The sequence below is a fragment of the Malaclemys terrapin genome, chromosome 22, assembly GCF_027887155.1.
Source record: "Malaclemys terrapin pileata isolate rMalTer1 chromosome 22, rMalTer1.hap1, whole genome shotgun sequence".
In the NCBI taxonomy this organism is placed as follows: Eukaryota; Metazoa; Chordata; order Testudines; family Emydidae; genus Malaclemys; species Malaclemys terrapin.
This window is the reverse complement of record NC_071526.1, coordinates 1,972,132-1,988,842: the sequence shown is the minus strand read 5'-3', so window position 1 is coordinate 1,988,842 and position 16,711 is coordinate 1,972,132. Positions and strand designations below refer to the sequence as shown.

General features: G+C 51.2%; 1 protein-coding gene across 4 annotated transcripts in view; it reads left to right on the top strand.

The window, feature by feature from the left end:
• The window catches only part of THEMIS2 (thymocyte selection associated family member 2), a 37,925-nt gene that overhangs the window by 17,468 nt on the left and 3,746 nt on the right, over positions 1-16,711 (top strand). For 2 of the 4 annotated variants that reach the window (XM_054012032.1, XM_054012036.1), the window contains exons 2-5: positions 6,454-6,594; positions 8,072-8,482; positions 14,791-15,842; positions 16,165-16,342. In XM_054012032.1, coding sequence (XP_053868007.1) covers positions 6,454-6,594; positions 8,072-8,482; positions 14,791-15,842; positions 16,165-16,342 — 1,782 coding nt within the window. The remainder of the gene's footprint in view (positions 1-6,453; positions 6,595-8,071; positions 8,483-14,790; positions 15,843-16,164; positions 16,343-16,711) is intronic. The other 2 variants (XM_054012033.1, XM_054012035.1) reach the window with 2 other exon arrangements.

Below are 16,711 nucleotides of genomic sequence, written 5' to 3'. Positions count from 1 at the left end.
TAATACAAGGGAGGGAGAGGAATTATTCCAGTTTAGTACTAATGTGGACACGAGAACGAATGGATACAAACTGGCCGGGGGGAAGTTTAGGCTAGAAATTAGACGAAGGTTTCTGACCGTCAGAGGGGTGAAATATTGGAACGGCCTTCCGAGGGAAACGGTGGGGGCGACGGACCTGTCTGGTTTTAAGATTAAGTTGGATAAGTTTATGGAGGGAATGGTTTAATGATAAAACATAGTAGCCAAGGAAAACCAAGCAATGGTACATGAACAACATAATGGCCAACAAGGGTCAGGCTAGAGACTCTTGCCTATATGCTCGGGGTATTACTGATCGCCATATTTGGGGTCGGGAAGGAATTTTCCTCCAGGGTAGATTGGCTGAGCCTCTGGAGGTTTTTCGCCTTCCTCCGCAGCATGGGGCAGGGATCACTAGCAGGAGGGTCTCAGCCGATTGAAGTCACTAAAACACAGGACTGGGGACTTCAACGGTAGAGTACAGGGAAGGGTCTTGCGGCCTGCAGCATGCAGGGGGTCAGACCAGATGATCATAATGGTCCCTTCTGACCTTAATGTCTATGAGTCTATGAGTCTATGAATTTCAACGTGGTTACTGTGTAAAAACAACTATTATTGCTGTACTACTGTATTATCGTTGTACTGTTATATTATTGCTGTATTGTATTATTGTTGTACAACATGTACAATGTGCATAACCTTGCTAAACTGTTTAACCACAAGCCACAGCAGCAGTGCAGAAGTAAGGGTGCAATGCTTACTTAACCAATGCTTAACCATTACTTCTGTCTGCTGTTGGTGGTGGTGTTGCCTTCAGAGCTAGGTGCCCAGCCAGCACCCGTCGGTATCAGGCCACCCTGCCAGTGCTTAATTTGTGCCAGGGCTGATTTCTGGCATCTCTTTCAATACAAATTAAGCACTGTGGAGAGGCTATGGTGCCTGGAGGTGTGTGTGTGTGGGGGGGAAGCCCAGGGAGCCCGTGGAGCCCAGGGGTGATGGCGGGCTACCAAAATACAAGTTCATCTAGGGCGTCATTTTTCCTAAGGCCAGCCTTGCTGGCTAGTGTGCTTAATGCTGCTCCTCACCGAGATCCAGTCAGGGGCCTGCAGATTTTACACAGCCCCTGAAACCTGGATGGGAACAAAGGGTGTGATGGGGTAGGCAGAAGCCAGGAGTCACCATCTGGAGATTTCAGAAAAGGAGGAGCGGTAAAGACCTGATACCAGACACAGTGTGGGCCTTCCAGGCAGAGCGCAGGTGTGGGGAGAGGCTGTTGCAGGGTCCAGGAGGGGGAGGCTGTGGCGGGTTGCAGCATCCATGGTGGAAGGGAGTATTGTGGGTTGCCTAGGGTCCATGGGGGAGGCAGAGTCTTGGAGAGAAAGGTGTTGGAGGAGTCCCCTGGAAGGGAGTTGTGGGGGAGTGTCACAGGGTCTGTGGGGGAAGGGGATTGTGGGGGGAGGAGGTCACAGGGGGTGGGGGAAGTGTCACGGGGTTCATGCGGTTGGGTGGATTGCTGGGTCCATTGGGGAAGGTGCTGTTGTGTGTCTGAATTTAATAACAATGCAAGATTGTCAAAACAACAGGCTCAAATGGAATTATTTAATCAATGATTAACACAGCATATAGAGAAAGAAAAGCTCTCTTACCTCTCTGTGTGTAAGGTGAAGAGCTGGCCCCTTTCCTCCCACTGGTGGGGTGCTGGCTAGATGTTCATCCTCATCTAACTCCCCATACCTCTGTCCTTTTTAGGATGTGAGACAAAGCCATTCCCTTTTGGAGGGAAAAATTATTTCCCTACAGTTAATTTCACTGTGTGTTGTTTTCAAATTCCCATTTTACCTAATTACATATGGAATTTCTTGTATGGCATCTTAGGTTGTATGGCATCTTGTATGCCAGATACGCTGAAGGGATTCCTAACTCAGTTATTATTAAGGACACTGTTGCAACAAGCACTTCCTTACGAGTTAAAACATCTTTCGATTTGTCATTATTTCACATATCACAGAAAACATATGCAAAAACAAATACCTCTTATCAATCAGAGCATAACTGAATTATATGTGCCTCCTTATCAATTACCAAGTCTTTGTTCATTATAAGACACTTTTGCAGGGACCTTCATTAGTTTTGAGAGATCCTTTTCCTGGACACCTGGAGTCTCATAGTCTTAGAGGTGCAGGGAATAATTAGATGCAGCCCAATTACATAAATTCCTGAGAATTGCTTACTTGCTAACTACAGGTTCAGGACAGAACTTTCAGCTTCATAGATACAGGAAACTAAAATATATATAGATACACAACATAAAAAGGATTTTGGTTATCATGTAAAAGAATCATGAACATTTAATATATAAAAATCATAGAAGTTAACCGTACTATGGGGAGGTGTCCCAGAGTCAGTGGAGAAAGGGCGTGTGTGTGTGTGGTGGGACACAGGGTCCATAGAGTAAGGGGACAGTAGCAGGTACCCAGGGTCCATGGCAGGGTCCCAAGGGAAGTAAGTTGGGGGCATTTCACAAGATCTGTGAAGGAAGAGAGCTGCAGGGCGGGGTGTCACAAGGACCGTGGAGGAAGCAAGTTGAGAGGAGTCAGAGGGTCCATGGAGGAAGGTAACAAATAGCACTTAAATAAGGAACTATGTTTTGATTGACTGTAAATTACAAAATAGTTCTCAGGTCACCTCAAGTCACATGTGACTATTATCCTGTCATGGAAAGATAAGGTTCTGCTATTCCCAGAGCTGGAGTTTAATACTGAGCAAAACTCTGCCAAATATCATACCCACATTTCTATTTTGCATTTTCATTCTAAGTAATCATACAAATAACTCAAACCCAGTATTCCAACAATTTGTCCCAAACTGTTGCAGAGAAATTGTATGGACAGTTACAAATTAAGAAATCAATGGGAACCCTGTTTTACCTATCTGATAGAACTGGAAGGGACCCTGAAAAGTCATCAAGTCCAGCCCCTTGCCTTTGCTAGCTGTACTGAGTACTGATTTTGTCCCAGATCCCTAAGTGGCCCCCTCAAGAATTGAACTCACAACCTGGAGTTTAGCAGGCCAATGCTCAAACCACTAAGCTATCCCTCCCCCCCATTTTCTTCTTTGATAAATTAAGAACTGAGGAAGATGGCTACATTTATCACCTTGTGTTTAATTATGTAACAACTTTAAAAATATGCATCCTGCTGAGTGTTGTGTCTGTGAGCCCAGCCACACAAAGAGTGGCCAGCCCCACGCACTGCATCTTCACCCTGCCAACAGCCTTGCTCACCCACCCCATTGTCAACCACTGGACCCCCACCCCCCACTCGTGAGCGGGCGGCTGGTGAGCAGGGATCCAGCCAGCAGCAGGACCTGCCAGTACTGAGTGGGGGGAGACAGAAAATACGGGACAATTTGCCTGTTTTTAAGAAAAAGTTGGGACAGCTGCAGGAGGGTTTAACTATGGGACTGTCTCCTTAAATCTGGGATGCCTGGTCACCCTACCTTGAATCATTTTTGTGGCTCTTGTCTGCACCTTCTCCAATTTTTCTGCATCCTTTTAGAAATGTGGACCCCAGAACTGTGTGCAGCATTCCAGTATTGGGTTCACAAATGCAGTATACAGAGGTAAAATCACAACTCTGCTCCTACTCATGTCACCATTGTTTATGCATCCAAGGATCCCATTAATCCTTTTTGTCACAGCATCACACTGGGAGATGAATGTCTCAGTTTTCAGGGGTTAGATATTTGGACAAGAAGTTGAATTTTTCTGCAGAAAACAGACACTTCTTGTGAAAAAATTGGTTAGTGGCAAACCCAATTATATGATGAAAAGTAGTTTTAACGGATAATTTTGTCACTTATGGGGGTTGAACCCCCAGTTCCTTACTAAAGGATAATTTGCTCACTATAACTGTGTGCGCATGTAGGCATGGGCAGCAGGTGAACGTGCCCTTGGGGGAGGCTAGCTCCTGGCCCCTCCCCCTCTGCCCGAGGCCCAGCTTCCTCTGCCCCTCCTCCCGCACTGGAGCCCGGAGCACACACCCCACACACGGCTGCCTCCCCACACCTGGCCCCAGCGCCGGGAGGATGGGTGGCGTGGGTGGCCTCAGCCGGGGGGTCTTGTGCACACTGCGGCACCAGCCTGCCTGCTCCAGCCTCTCAGCCACAGAAGGGAATGGCAGCAGGAGAGAAGCTGGGGGTGGAAGGTGGGCGGGGCCATGCCAGGCTGTTTGGGGTGGCACAGCCTTCCCCTGCCTACGATACCCACTGCCCATACAGGTAGGTATGTTTTCGGAGGTGAGGTGCTTGTGACACAGGCCAAAGGCAAATGACATGTCCAGCTCCTTCTGATGTTCACAGGGCCATGGCACCTGGGTTGACCCAGAGTTATTTTGTCACTCAGTCAATCAAGGGCCAATTCCTTATTTGGCCAGTAAATAATTAATAACGCATTAATTACTAACGTAACCAGTTATACAATCCAATCACATGTTTGGTGACATTTATGTAATCTTACACTGATGAACTTTTACAACATTTTGGCCTCCGAATAAGGCACGAAGACTGAGGAACCAGTTCCAGCCTCAGATGGAAGCTGCCCCACAAGCTCCTCAGGACCAGGAGACACTGCTCTCCTGTCCCCGTGCCATTGGGACGGACTCGGGGCCTGGCTCGAGCCAGCGCGGGGAGCATTGTCCCAGGGGATGGAGGAGGTGCCCTGACAGTCTGTTACCAGCCCTCATGCTGAGACCCTTTCTGCTGGATCACTCCCACGCAGGGCTCAGCAAAAGCAGAACTCTTGGCTCTGAGTGGGGGTGGCTAATCTCTGTGGCACTGAATGAGGACGGGAAATGAATCAGTGTGAGAAAAATTAGTCAGCAGCTTCCCATAAGCTTTAAAATAGCCATTAGGCCGTGTGCTTCAGTTCACTGCACATATAAGGGGACACCTGGCCAGGCAGCCTGCAGCTTTGGGGGAGGCCAGAATGTGACAATTCTCGAGGTACCCAGGACTGCAAGTCAGCCTCTAGCAAGAGCCTTGCCGTGGTGGCTGGGTACTAGCCTCATCACACCACCAGCCTGTTGGCCACTCCAGCACTCTCCTCTGGGCTGTGCCAGCCCCGCCTTCACCTTGCAGGGTAACAAGAGGTGCCCCCCAGGAGCCTCCACAATTCAGCTACTTTCGCCCCTTCCTCTCCCCCACCTCCAGCAGGTACAATGGCTGCCTCCCCGCCTCCAGCAGGTGCGACTGCTTCCCCCCACACCTGCCTCCAGCAGGCACGACTGGCCCCCCACCCCCGCCTCCAGCAGGTGCGACTGCTTCCCCCCACACCTGCCTCCAGCAGGTGTGACTGGCCCTCCACCCCTGCCTCCAGCAGGCATGACCGCTGACCCCACAGGTGGCTCCATCCTGGAAGCCTGGGGGTTCTATGTCAGCTATCTCCCCCCTCAGGACAAGACTTTTGTTACAGTTGCTGGTGTCTAGGCCAGGTCAGGTTGGTACCCAGGTCCCGGGAGCCGGCATCGTTTGCAGTGGAGTCCCTCAAGCCCTGAGCAAGAGAAGCCATGGTGCTCCCATGGCCTTGCTGTCTACAGTGACCCCGCCCTTGGGTGGGGCAGTCTCTGGAAGGCGTTCTCCCTGCTCGCCGTTTCTCTGGCTCAGGAAGTGCCGCCTCGGCCCCCAGCTACCGTGCTCACAGCCACGGCCCCAGTGTCGCCCGTTAATGTGGACGTCCCTCTTTCCGGAGGGGAAAGGCTCACGAGAGCACAGTCACTGCCCACAGGGAGACCTTCTGACTCTTGCTCTGCACACACCTCCTTCCCAGCCCTCCTCAGTCCTGCTGCTGGCTGGAGGGGTCCCCTGCCCCACCAAGGAGCATGCTCCCTGGCCTGGACTGCACAGGCCTGTGCAGCCGCTCCCCTCCTGATAGGCCTGGTGGCTGTCCTCCACCAGTAATAGCTCATTAGCCAACAGGCTCTGGCTGTCTAGGGTGGGAACTGATGCGGGCCCAGCACTGTCATACCTGGGAACATCACAGTCTTTATTGTTTGTCCTTCCAGGGGTGCAACAGAGCTCTTAACCCACTGTACTGATGGGGAGCTGAGGCCCAGAGAGACTAAGGTCCAGAACCCCAGAGGTAACTAGGCACCTGATTCCCACTGAAATCAATGGGAGTTAGGCACCTAAGCACTTTGGAGGCTCTGGGCCGCACTGCCTTGCCCAGGGTCTCACAGGCTGCCTGTGGCAGAGCAGGAGTGGGCCATCCTTCCATCCTTCCTTCTCCAAGGTGTGGTGCTTCCTGGGGAGCGAGGGCCTTGCTGGGGGACAGTGAGGTTCCACCCCGGAGACGGGCTGAGTGACTGCAGCGCTGTCAGTGATGGCTGATTCACTGCAACCGCAGAAATGCCCATAAACCGCCCCCATGTTCCCCTGCAGGGTCTGTGTACGAGATGAGTGGCAGAGAGTGCTGCTTATCAACAGGGGACCTGATGAAAATTATTGGCCTTCGCCTGCAGAAGGTCACCTGCGAGGATCCAGAGACCGGGCTAGCAACAGAGCTGCCTCTGAACTTCAAAGGTAAACTGGGACACCCCACGCCCCACCACACACAAACACACCCCATCCTCCCCCTCACACACCCATCCACCACCCCCTCATATACACACCCCCACCACTACCTCCAGGCCATCCGCACACACACAAATATACACACACACACATCACTGCCTCCAGGCTATCCACACTCCCAGCTCCCCCCGACACACAAACACACATACACACAACCCCCACTACCTCCAGGCCATCCGCACCCCAGCCATACACACACACACACACACACACACACACACACACACACCAGCCCTCCCCTCTCCCCCAACAAACTGCCTCCAGGCTTCATCCATCAGCTCCCTCACACATAAACATCCCCAACACTACCTCCAGCCATCCGTACACACACACAAACACAAATGTACACACACACATGTGCACACACACACACCACTACCTACAGGCCATTCGCACCCCAGCCATACACAAACATACACATACAGACACACAGACCCCCACCCCCGCCATTACCTACCAGCTATCCTCATCCCAGACATAAACACACACACACACAGTCTCACCATCCCCACTCCACCAATATATATAGGCCAGACACGTACCCTGCCATGACATATAGGCTTCGCCCCCCCACACACTCCCCAGCCACGTATAACCAAACACAGCCTGCCCACCACAAACAGGCCCTGCTAGGGTTGCCAACGTTCTGATTGCAGAAAACTGAACATGCTTGTCTAGGGTTGCCAGGTGTCCGGTCAAAAGGGACCCTGGGGCATAGATGCCGGTGCTCGGGGTGGGGGCAGTGCACGGAGCCTCCCTGGCCACAGAGACATGGTGGCTGCTTCCGGGAGCCACACAGAGCTGGGTAGGGAGCCTGCCTCAGCCCCGCTGCGCTGTCGACTGGACTTTCAATAGCCCGGTCAGCAGCCTCCAGGTTCCCTTTTCGACCGGGTGTTCCAGTCGAAAACCGGATATCTGGCAACCCTAGCCCCACACACATGCCCCAGCCACACACACCCTGGCCACCACATGCAGGCCACACACCCCACCTCACCCAGTGGCCCTGCACAGGACACACACACACACACCCAGCCACATATACACATGCCCGTCACCTCCAGGCCACACCCCCACTCTGGCCGCATTTGCTGAGGTGGGCGTGGCTAATCCCCAGCCCCGCTGCTGTTGTGGGGTGGGTGATGGGGTGGGGCAGCCCCTCATGCAGGTGCTGCTGGGATCTGTCCATGGCTCAGGCTTGTGTACAGATGAGGCTCCATTGAGGCTCCTCATTCCTGGGGTCCCTGGTTCAGGGTTGCCTGGCCAGGTTTTCCCAGGACTGTCCCTTTGTTGAGGTAGCTGTCCTGGAAGGCCTGCCTGGGTTCCAGTGCACATGGCCAACTATCCAGTGTGATGGGCTCAGGATCATCCCAGACGCGGCAACTCTGCCTGCCCCACTAACGGTGAGCTTCCTCTGGCCCTCCTGCAGGGCATTTCCAGCCCAGCCGAGACAAGCTGTCATACACGAGCCTGAAGAAGCTTGCCAGGACCAGGCCAGCAGGGCTCCAGGACATGCCCTTCTCCTTCACCTCAGCAGTTGACTTGACCGTGGATGGGCAGGTCATTCCCAAGGGCCAGCCTATTTCCCTGCTTTCGGTGGCCAGGCATGAGGGCCAGGAGTTTGCCAACTGCACAACCACGGGGCCGGACGGGCAGCATTTGCTCTGCCTCCCCTTCTCCCTCCAGGGTCAGTTCCATGAGTGCAGCAGGCAGCAGAGCTACATGCTGAGCCAGGTGCTGCAGTCGGAAGCCCTGAGGGGCCAGCACCTGAAATGCTCTGCACTCGGCAGGCACTCACTGCTCCTCTGCCCCGTGTACGAAGTGCAGGCGATAATGCACAGTGAGTACGGGTGCAGCCGGGGCTGCTGGGGGGGTGTGTGTGTGTGTGAGAGAGAGAGAGAGCTGGATGGAGTGGTGTGTGTATGGCTCCGTGCCTCTGGGTCAGTTTATGGGGGAGGTGTGTCCTGGAGTCTCTGTGTGTGCTAGGGTGATCACCCATCCCTTCTTTTAAGGGGCAGCCCCTTATTTCATTGATTTATCCCTTAAGGCAACCACTCAGCCCTTATTGTAAAATGTACTGAAATGCACTAAAACAGATCATTAGTACGTTTGAAACTTCAAGTTGAAGCTTATGATAATTGAATTGTACACTTGAGAGAACAATCCATGCGATGCGAAGGGAAATAGTGTTTCCCTAAAATGTCCGTTAATGTCCCTTAAAGTTGTGGTTTTTCCTTATTTCCATTCAACGAAGGTGGTCCCCCTAGTGTGTGCCCATCTCAATGTGTGTGTTGCTGTCTCTGTGTGACTTTGTTGGGGAAGAACTTTCCTTTCAATGAACTGAGGCATTTATTTAACTGACGCTATTAAGAGCCCAAATAATCCACATCAGACAATTTAAGCTAGTGGGCCAGACTGGATAACAAAGCTGGCAATACTTTTCCAAGCACCGATGTGAGTAACCAAAATGGTAAATTGTGCAGATCTTCAGAATATGATGGTGTTGCCCCTGGGTTCCCCTGGGCTCCTTGGCCCTGGCTCACCTTGATGGGGCTCCTTGGGCTCAGCTCCTTCTTGCCTGGGGGGCGGGATAAGTCATGGCATCTCCCAAGCGCCACCCATGTAAGACATCAAACCGAGCAGTCCCAGTGAATTGTACAAACCTGCCCCACCCCACACTCTCCTTTTTCACATGAGCAATGGGATGGTAACAATGCTGATATTTACATGGGAACCTAGGAACTGCCAGCCTGGATTCAGAGTCCCACATTCCAAGGCCAGAGGGGGGCATGTGATCATCTAATCTGACCTCCTGCATAACACAAGCCAGAAACCTGCCCCCAAATAATCCTTAGAGCAGAGCTTTTTAAAAAAATCCAATCCTGATTTTAAAATTGTCAGTGATGGAGAATCCACTGTTCCAATGGCAAATTGCTGTCACTGGTAAAAATTTACACCTTATTTCCACTCCACTCTGAACTTGTCAAGCTTCAACTTCTAGCCATTGTTGTGTTACACCTTTCTTTGCTTGTTTGTGTGGCCTACATTCTTTGTTCCTGGATGTATACATTTATATTTAGCCATATTAAAACATACATCGTTTGCTTGCCCCCAGCTTACCAAGTGATCCAGATCACTATGTGTCAGTGACCTGTTCTCTTCATTATTTACCACTCCCCCAATTTTTGTGTCATTTGCACACTTTGTCAGTGATTTTATGTTTTCTTCCAGGTCATTGATAAAAATGTTAAATAGAGTAGGGCCAAGAACCAGCCTCCCTGGGACCACACTAGAAATATACCGTTCGATGACAATTCCCTGTTTACAATTACATTTTGAGACTTATCAGTTAGCCAGCTTTTAGTCCATTTAATGCACTCCGTGTTAATTTTATATCTTTCTAGCTTTTTAATCAAAATATTGTATGGCATCAAGTCAAATGCCTTACAGAAGTCTAAGTATATTTCATCAGTACGTGTAATCTCATCAAAATAATACGGTATATCAAGTTAGCTTGATAGGATCTACTTTCCATAAACCATGTTGATAGGCATTAATTATATTACCCTTCTTTAATTCTTTATGAATCAAGTTCCATATCAGCTGTTCCATTATCTTGCCCAGGATTAAGATCAGCCAGACAGGCCTATAAGTACCGAGCTCATCCCCTTTTCCCTTTTTAAATATTGGCACAACATCAGCTTCCTTCCAGGCTTCAGAAACTTTCCCAGTGCGCCGAGACTTACTGAAAATCAACAATAATCGTCCAGCAAGCTCCTCAGTCAGCTCGTTTAAAATTCTTGGATGCAAGTTATCCAGACCTGCTGCTTTCAAAATGTCTGACTTTAGTCACAGCTATTTACCACCTTCCTGAGATATTAGTGGAATGGAAAGAGTGTTAGCATTATCATCATATGATATGTCTGCATCATCTATTTTCCCCCAAATACAGAACAGAAATATTTATTGATTACTTCTGCTTTTGCTGCAATATTATTGATAATTCTACCATCACCATCTAGTAATGAACCAATACCATTGTTTGCATTCTTTTTGTTCCTAATATACACCTCTACCCCGATATAACGCTGTCCTCGGGAGCCAAAAAATCTTATCGCGTTAGAGGTGAAACCGCGTTATATCAAACTTGCTTTGATCTGCCGGAGTGCGCAGCCCCACCTCCCTGGAGCGCTGCTTTACTGCGTTATATCTGAATTCATGTTATATCGGGTCACGTTATATCGGGGTAGAGGGGTACTTTAAAAAAATCTCATTCTTATTGTCCCTAACTCTGCTGGCCATAGGTTTCGCCTTGTGTCACTTTGCTTCCCTTCTCCATTTTATACAATTCCTAGCTTCTGATTTATATTCATTACTATCAACTTCCCCTTTCTTCCATTTTTTGTATATTATTATTATTATTATTATTATTATTTTGTATAACTGCCTTCACTTCCCCTTTAAACCAGGTTGTTTTTTTAACCAATATGGCCTTCTTCCTTAGTTGTGGAATTTTGGCTTTTTGGGCATGTAGAAAAGTGTTCTTAAACAATTTCCAATTATCATTCACATTTTTCTGCTAAAATTTTTCCTCCCAACTGAGGAACCCAACATCAGACCAAACATACAATAATCTCACCTCCAAGGGTGGCCAGCACCAGATGCTTCCAAGAAAGGCATAAGAATCCCACAGTAGCCAAAGTGATATAATCTGTGCCTTCTCTCCCAGGTCTCACATGGTCTCTAATAGTTAGAGATTGCTTAAATCCTGAAGCACAAGGTTTAACATCCCAGTTCTGTGTATCCCTAGCCTGTTCTAATATTCCAACACTTTTTTTAGTATTGAAATAACTGGATATTCTTGGTCTCCATATAGACTCATAGACTTTAAGGTCAGAAGGGACCATTATGATCATCTACTCTGATCTCCCGCATGATGCGGGCCACAAAAGCTGACCCAGCCACTCCTGGAATAATTTTCTCCCTTGACTCAGCTGTTGAAGTCCCCAAATCATGATTTAAAGACTTCAAGTCGCAGAGAATCCTCCAGCAAGCGACCCCTGCCCAGCAAGCGACCCCTGCCCCATGCTGCGGAGGAAGGCGAAAAGCCTCCAGGGCCTCTGCCAATCTACCCTGGAGGAAAATTCCTTCCCGACCCCAAATATGGCGATCAGCTGAACCCCGAGCATGTGGGCAAGATTCTCCAGCCAGACCCTCCGGAAAAAGTTCTCTGTAGTAACTTTTAATATCCCATCATTGACCATTGTTACTAATTACCAGCGATGGCACGTTATTGACTTATTGACTAATCACGTTATCCCACCAAACCATCCCCTCCATAAACTTATCAAGCTTAATCTTAAAGCCAGAGAGGTCTATAACTATCCAACCCCTTTTTGAATCTTGTTAAATTCTTCACCTCAGCAACTTCTTGGGACAATGAGTTCCATATCTTAAATGATCATCGATGGATGCCTGTGGTAATCCCTCACTGATCTGAGTGGGGTTTTTCACACCTCTCCAAGCTGTTTTCTCAGGCTCTCTGCAGACTCAGCTCTGCATTAGTTACAGTTGGTTCATGTTTCTGAGCTTGTCTTCACAATCATAACAGCTACAGACTTTTCTTAAAGCTGAAAGCTCGGATTGTGGAGCACAGAACATGTCTGAGCGGTGCCGGTACCGTGCTTGGCTGCCACCAGCTGCTCCTGGGCCCTGAGCTGAGCAGCCATAACAGTCTCACTCCTTACAACACTGGCTAGCACAATAGGAATTAGGGATTCCTATTAGACCTATGAGCCCCCATCTTATTCATGGCCCAGGTGCACTCATCACAAGTCATGGGAGGTGTAACGTTCAGCTATGGACAGGGCTTGGAAACATCTGGCTAAAATGGCTCTGCTCTCGGCTATCTGCTCCTCCAGTCTCTCTTAGAGGCATGGGGTAGTTTCAACAGTGCCAACCTCACGTGATCAAAAATCATGACTCACACCCAAAATTCATGAGATTTTAAAAAAAGATTATGTGTTTTGGTATGTCTTCTGGGTGCCAAATTCCCCCTGCCCAGCCAAATGTGTGGGTGACAAGTGGGGCCCAGTGTGTGGGGTGACAAGTGGGGCTGCCCAGTATGTGGGGTGACAAGCGGGGCTGCCCAGCATGTGTGGGGTGACAAGTGGGGCTGCCCAGTGTGTGGGGTGACAAGTGGGGCTGCCCAGCGTGTGGGGTGACAACTGGGGCTGCCCAGCATGTGTGGGGTGACAAGCGGGGCTGCCCAGCATGTGTGGGGTGACAACTGGGGCTGCCCAGCGTGTGTGGGGTGACAAGCAGGGCTGCCCAGCGTGTGGGGTGACAAGTGGGGCTGCCCACACTCCCAGATTCATTGGGTTGGGGGATCTTGGCCCCTGCTGCAGGAGCTCTCACCCCCAGTTTTGCCCATCACCTGTCCAGCAATTAATATTACCCCTCAGTGTCCAAATCAAGCTTGCCCCCGAGGACCGACCTCCTATCAGTTCAGCCCCTCGTCACTTCACTCACCAAGCCCCTAATCTCTCAGTTCTGTTCCACAGCTTCACCTCTGCTCTTCCTGGGGTTCTCCAACCCCTCTCCCAGGCTAGGGGGGCTTCTGGGGTCCCCTTTCCCCCTCCCAGGGGGGATCAGAAGTGTGCCACCTGTCCCCAGGGTTCATAGGAGCCAGCCTGAGCTGCTGGGCTCTTTCTCTTGCTACCTGACCGTGGAGAATGGCTTCAGGTTCTGAAGATGGGGAGACAACTCTTCCTACAGCAGAGTGATTGGTTGCTCAGCCCCAGGAGGCAGGCAAGTGGGGCAGGCAGCCAATCAGAGCGCTCAAATTCATAGAGGGGCAGAGTTTCTGACATTAGCAGCTGGCTCCAGCCCGGCTGAAATCCACCTGCGCTGACAACGCTGCAGTCCCCCCAGGGCGGGGTGAGGGCCCAGTCTTGTGCCTGTCAGTGTCCAGCTGCACGGGAGAATGGTGTCAGGCTGCAGACCTGCATGCTTCACTGAGAGGTATTCCCTCAGCAAGGAACCAGCCCCCAGGAGCCCAGCGAAGCTTAGGGGGTCACACGCCTGAGCATCTGCACAATCTTGTGTGAGCGGCGACTCATTTTGGTGACTCACATGGGTGGGGCCTATTTTGTGGTTGGAGCTTGGAAGAGTACCATTACCTTTCCCCCTAGAGCCCTGCCTTTGTATTTCCCCAGTCCTAGGCTGGTTGCGTGCTGGACCAGTCCCCCACGTGGTGCACAGGCTGCTGGTAGTCTCAAGGAACTGATCCTGCAGCTGGAGATCTCTGTAGCGGATGGATGTCTTGGCCATGCCCCCATAGACCCCATTCACCTCTCAAACTGTGGTTTAAACTTGATTGTAGCCAATTGGGGGATCTAACAGCACTTGGAGCTGGGCACAAACAACACTGGAACTATGTTATAAAACACGCCTCTGCCTAGAATAGCAGTGACCTAACACAGGAGTCCTTAAACTTCATTGCACCACGACCTCCTTTGGACAACAAAAATTACTACGTGACCCAGCCCGGGACAGTGGGGCTCAGGCTTCGGCTTCAGTCCCAGGCCTCAGCAAGTGTAAAGCTGGCCTTGGCAAGCCCATTAAAATGGGATCGCAACCCACAGTTTGAGAACAGCTGACCTAACACATTTATCTCTGTCCATATTGGCCAGGTAGTTAGCCACACACGCACTCTGCCACCAGTGGGGGCAAGCAACTCTACACAGTGTTTCTGTACCCACTGATCAGTGTGTTACAGGACCTCTCCGTGCTGATCCACAGATTCTGATCTAGCCCAAGTAGAAACTTTAGCTCATGCTACAGCAGCTCATGCTTTCAGCTCTGGATGTCCCCTATTCATTCCACAGGGTCTCAGGATGACAGCTGTCATGCTGAGTTTTTAACCAGTATTGGAGCCAGGGTCAGTACATCCTGCCAGCATCTCAGCCTGGGCGCGAGCAGCAGTGCAGACCGGGGCTCTCCCTGGCAGGGAGATAACCCCTGGTTATTGTAGGCTGCAAAAGCATCTGGGGCCTGATTCTCAGCTGGCATCACCAGGGTCAATGGGGTGACACTGGCTGGGGTCGGGACTGCTGTCTCTCACTGCTGCATGTCTCGCCCCTGCAGTGCGGAAGGAGGTGGTGAAAATCCCCTCCACCCTGGAAGTGGATGTGGAGGATGTCACCGAGGAGTCTCAACACATCCACTTCATCAAGCCGCTGATGCTGAGCGAGGTCCTGGGGCTGGAGGGGGCCTTCCCCATGCAGGCCGAGATCCTGGAGGGTCCTGAGTACCCACCTATCTTCGAGAACGACTGGATTCCCCGCCTGCAGAAGGGGCAGAAGATCCAAATCCATGGCAAGTCCTGTGCCTGGAGGATCCTCGCCTCGTCCAGCAAGGGCAGGAGGGGCTCCCGGCACTTCCTGCTCTCCAGCACCTACCAGGGCAAGTTTCGGAGACGCCCCCGGGAGTTCCCCACAGTCTTTGACCTGACAGCGAGTCTGGAGAAGGGTAAGTGCCTGCGGGTGGTGGTGACTAAAGACTGTGAGAGCCCCGAGGAGGATCTGCCGTCTCTCAGCATGGGGGACCGGCTGGAGGTGCTGCACCTGGCCAAGACCCAGGTCTGCAGGCAGGCAGAGCACAAGTCCATCGATGTCCTCCTGTGCAGCAGGAGCAGCGGCGAGGACGAGGAGAGCGAGCAGCTCATGCTGCCGCTGCACCTGGAAGGCGGCTTTGTGGAAGAGATCAGCGACAGCAGGAGATACAGCCTCCCCGAGATAGTGGAGCAGCTTCAGCTGCCCTGCGAGGTCAAGGTGGCAACCAAGGATTCTTCCCTTGCCAATGACGTCCTGGGCTCTTTCTCCGCTCTGCGGCTGGAAGCGCAAATCACTGAGCCCTTCTTAGTGACCAGCTTATGCGAGGCGCCGTCAGTGAGCTTCCAGATCCCCCCCCAATGGCTGGACATGGCCGTGTTCTTCACAGAGGAGCCTGCCCCACCGCAGACATCCCTGACAGACAGGTCAAAAGTCGAAGAGCTGACAGAATCCTTTTATTATCATTTGCTAAAGCTGATGCCTAGCAATGAGGCTCCCCCACCACGGCCCCCCAAAAGAAGGGACATCAGGGACAAAGCAGGCACCCAGCTATCTGGAGCCAACGAGGTAACTGAGAAACCAAAGGTACGAACGTGTGTGTGTGTGTGTGCGCGCGCGCGCAGCGCTTTTACTGCATCTCAGAAGGACTCAGCCGGGCAGCAGAGCACAGGAGGAGCTGGGAAAGAAGGGGACCCCTGCAGAGGTTGGGGTCCTTGCTGGTCTCCCCACTTCCCTGCAGAAATTCTAGTCTAAATTCTGCACCCCAGCTCTCTGGTGTCCATTTGGGACTGGATTTCTTGGCAACTATCCCATGGCTTGTAGTCCACACACCCTGCTACCAGCATCTTCAACAGACTGAGCTACAGCCTTTTATTTTTAAAATAAATCTTATTCCTCTTCCCATTAGCCACTGCCCCCTTTGTCCAAGTCGAAGTGCACACCCGAGGAGTCTGGGCCGCTGTCCCCCAAGTCTAGGAATGTGAGGAGTCCCCCGATTGTCCGGAGCTCCCCGAATGAGTACTCACCACATCAGATTGGCTCGCAGATGGCCTCCAAGCCTAAGAAACCCTTCGAAGAGGTCAGAGGTGAGACTGTCCAATAGACTTGCTGCTGTAGCACTAAAGATGAAAAGGAAGTGCACAGCATGATTCACTGTGGCAAAATTATTAGGACTAATCTGATGACGCTAAGGGAAAACTACTGGGCTGTGACATGGTGCCCCCATTGCTTGGGACGCAATGTTGGACACAATTCTAAAAAGGCAAGTGGGAAACAATTATTCCAAGTGCTGGAGAGGGGGTCTGGGAGTGCTTGACCACTGCAGGGGCCGGGAAGTTCATTATTAGGGGGTTTCCCCTGCCTCTGCAGCATCAACTTTCCGGCTCCTATCAGCCTGCATAGAGATTAGATTTGACCAAGAAGTGGAAAAACCACTTTGCAAAACATTGGGCCAT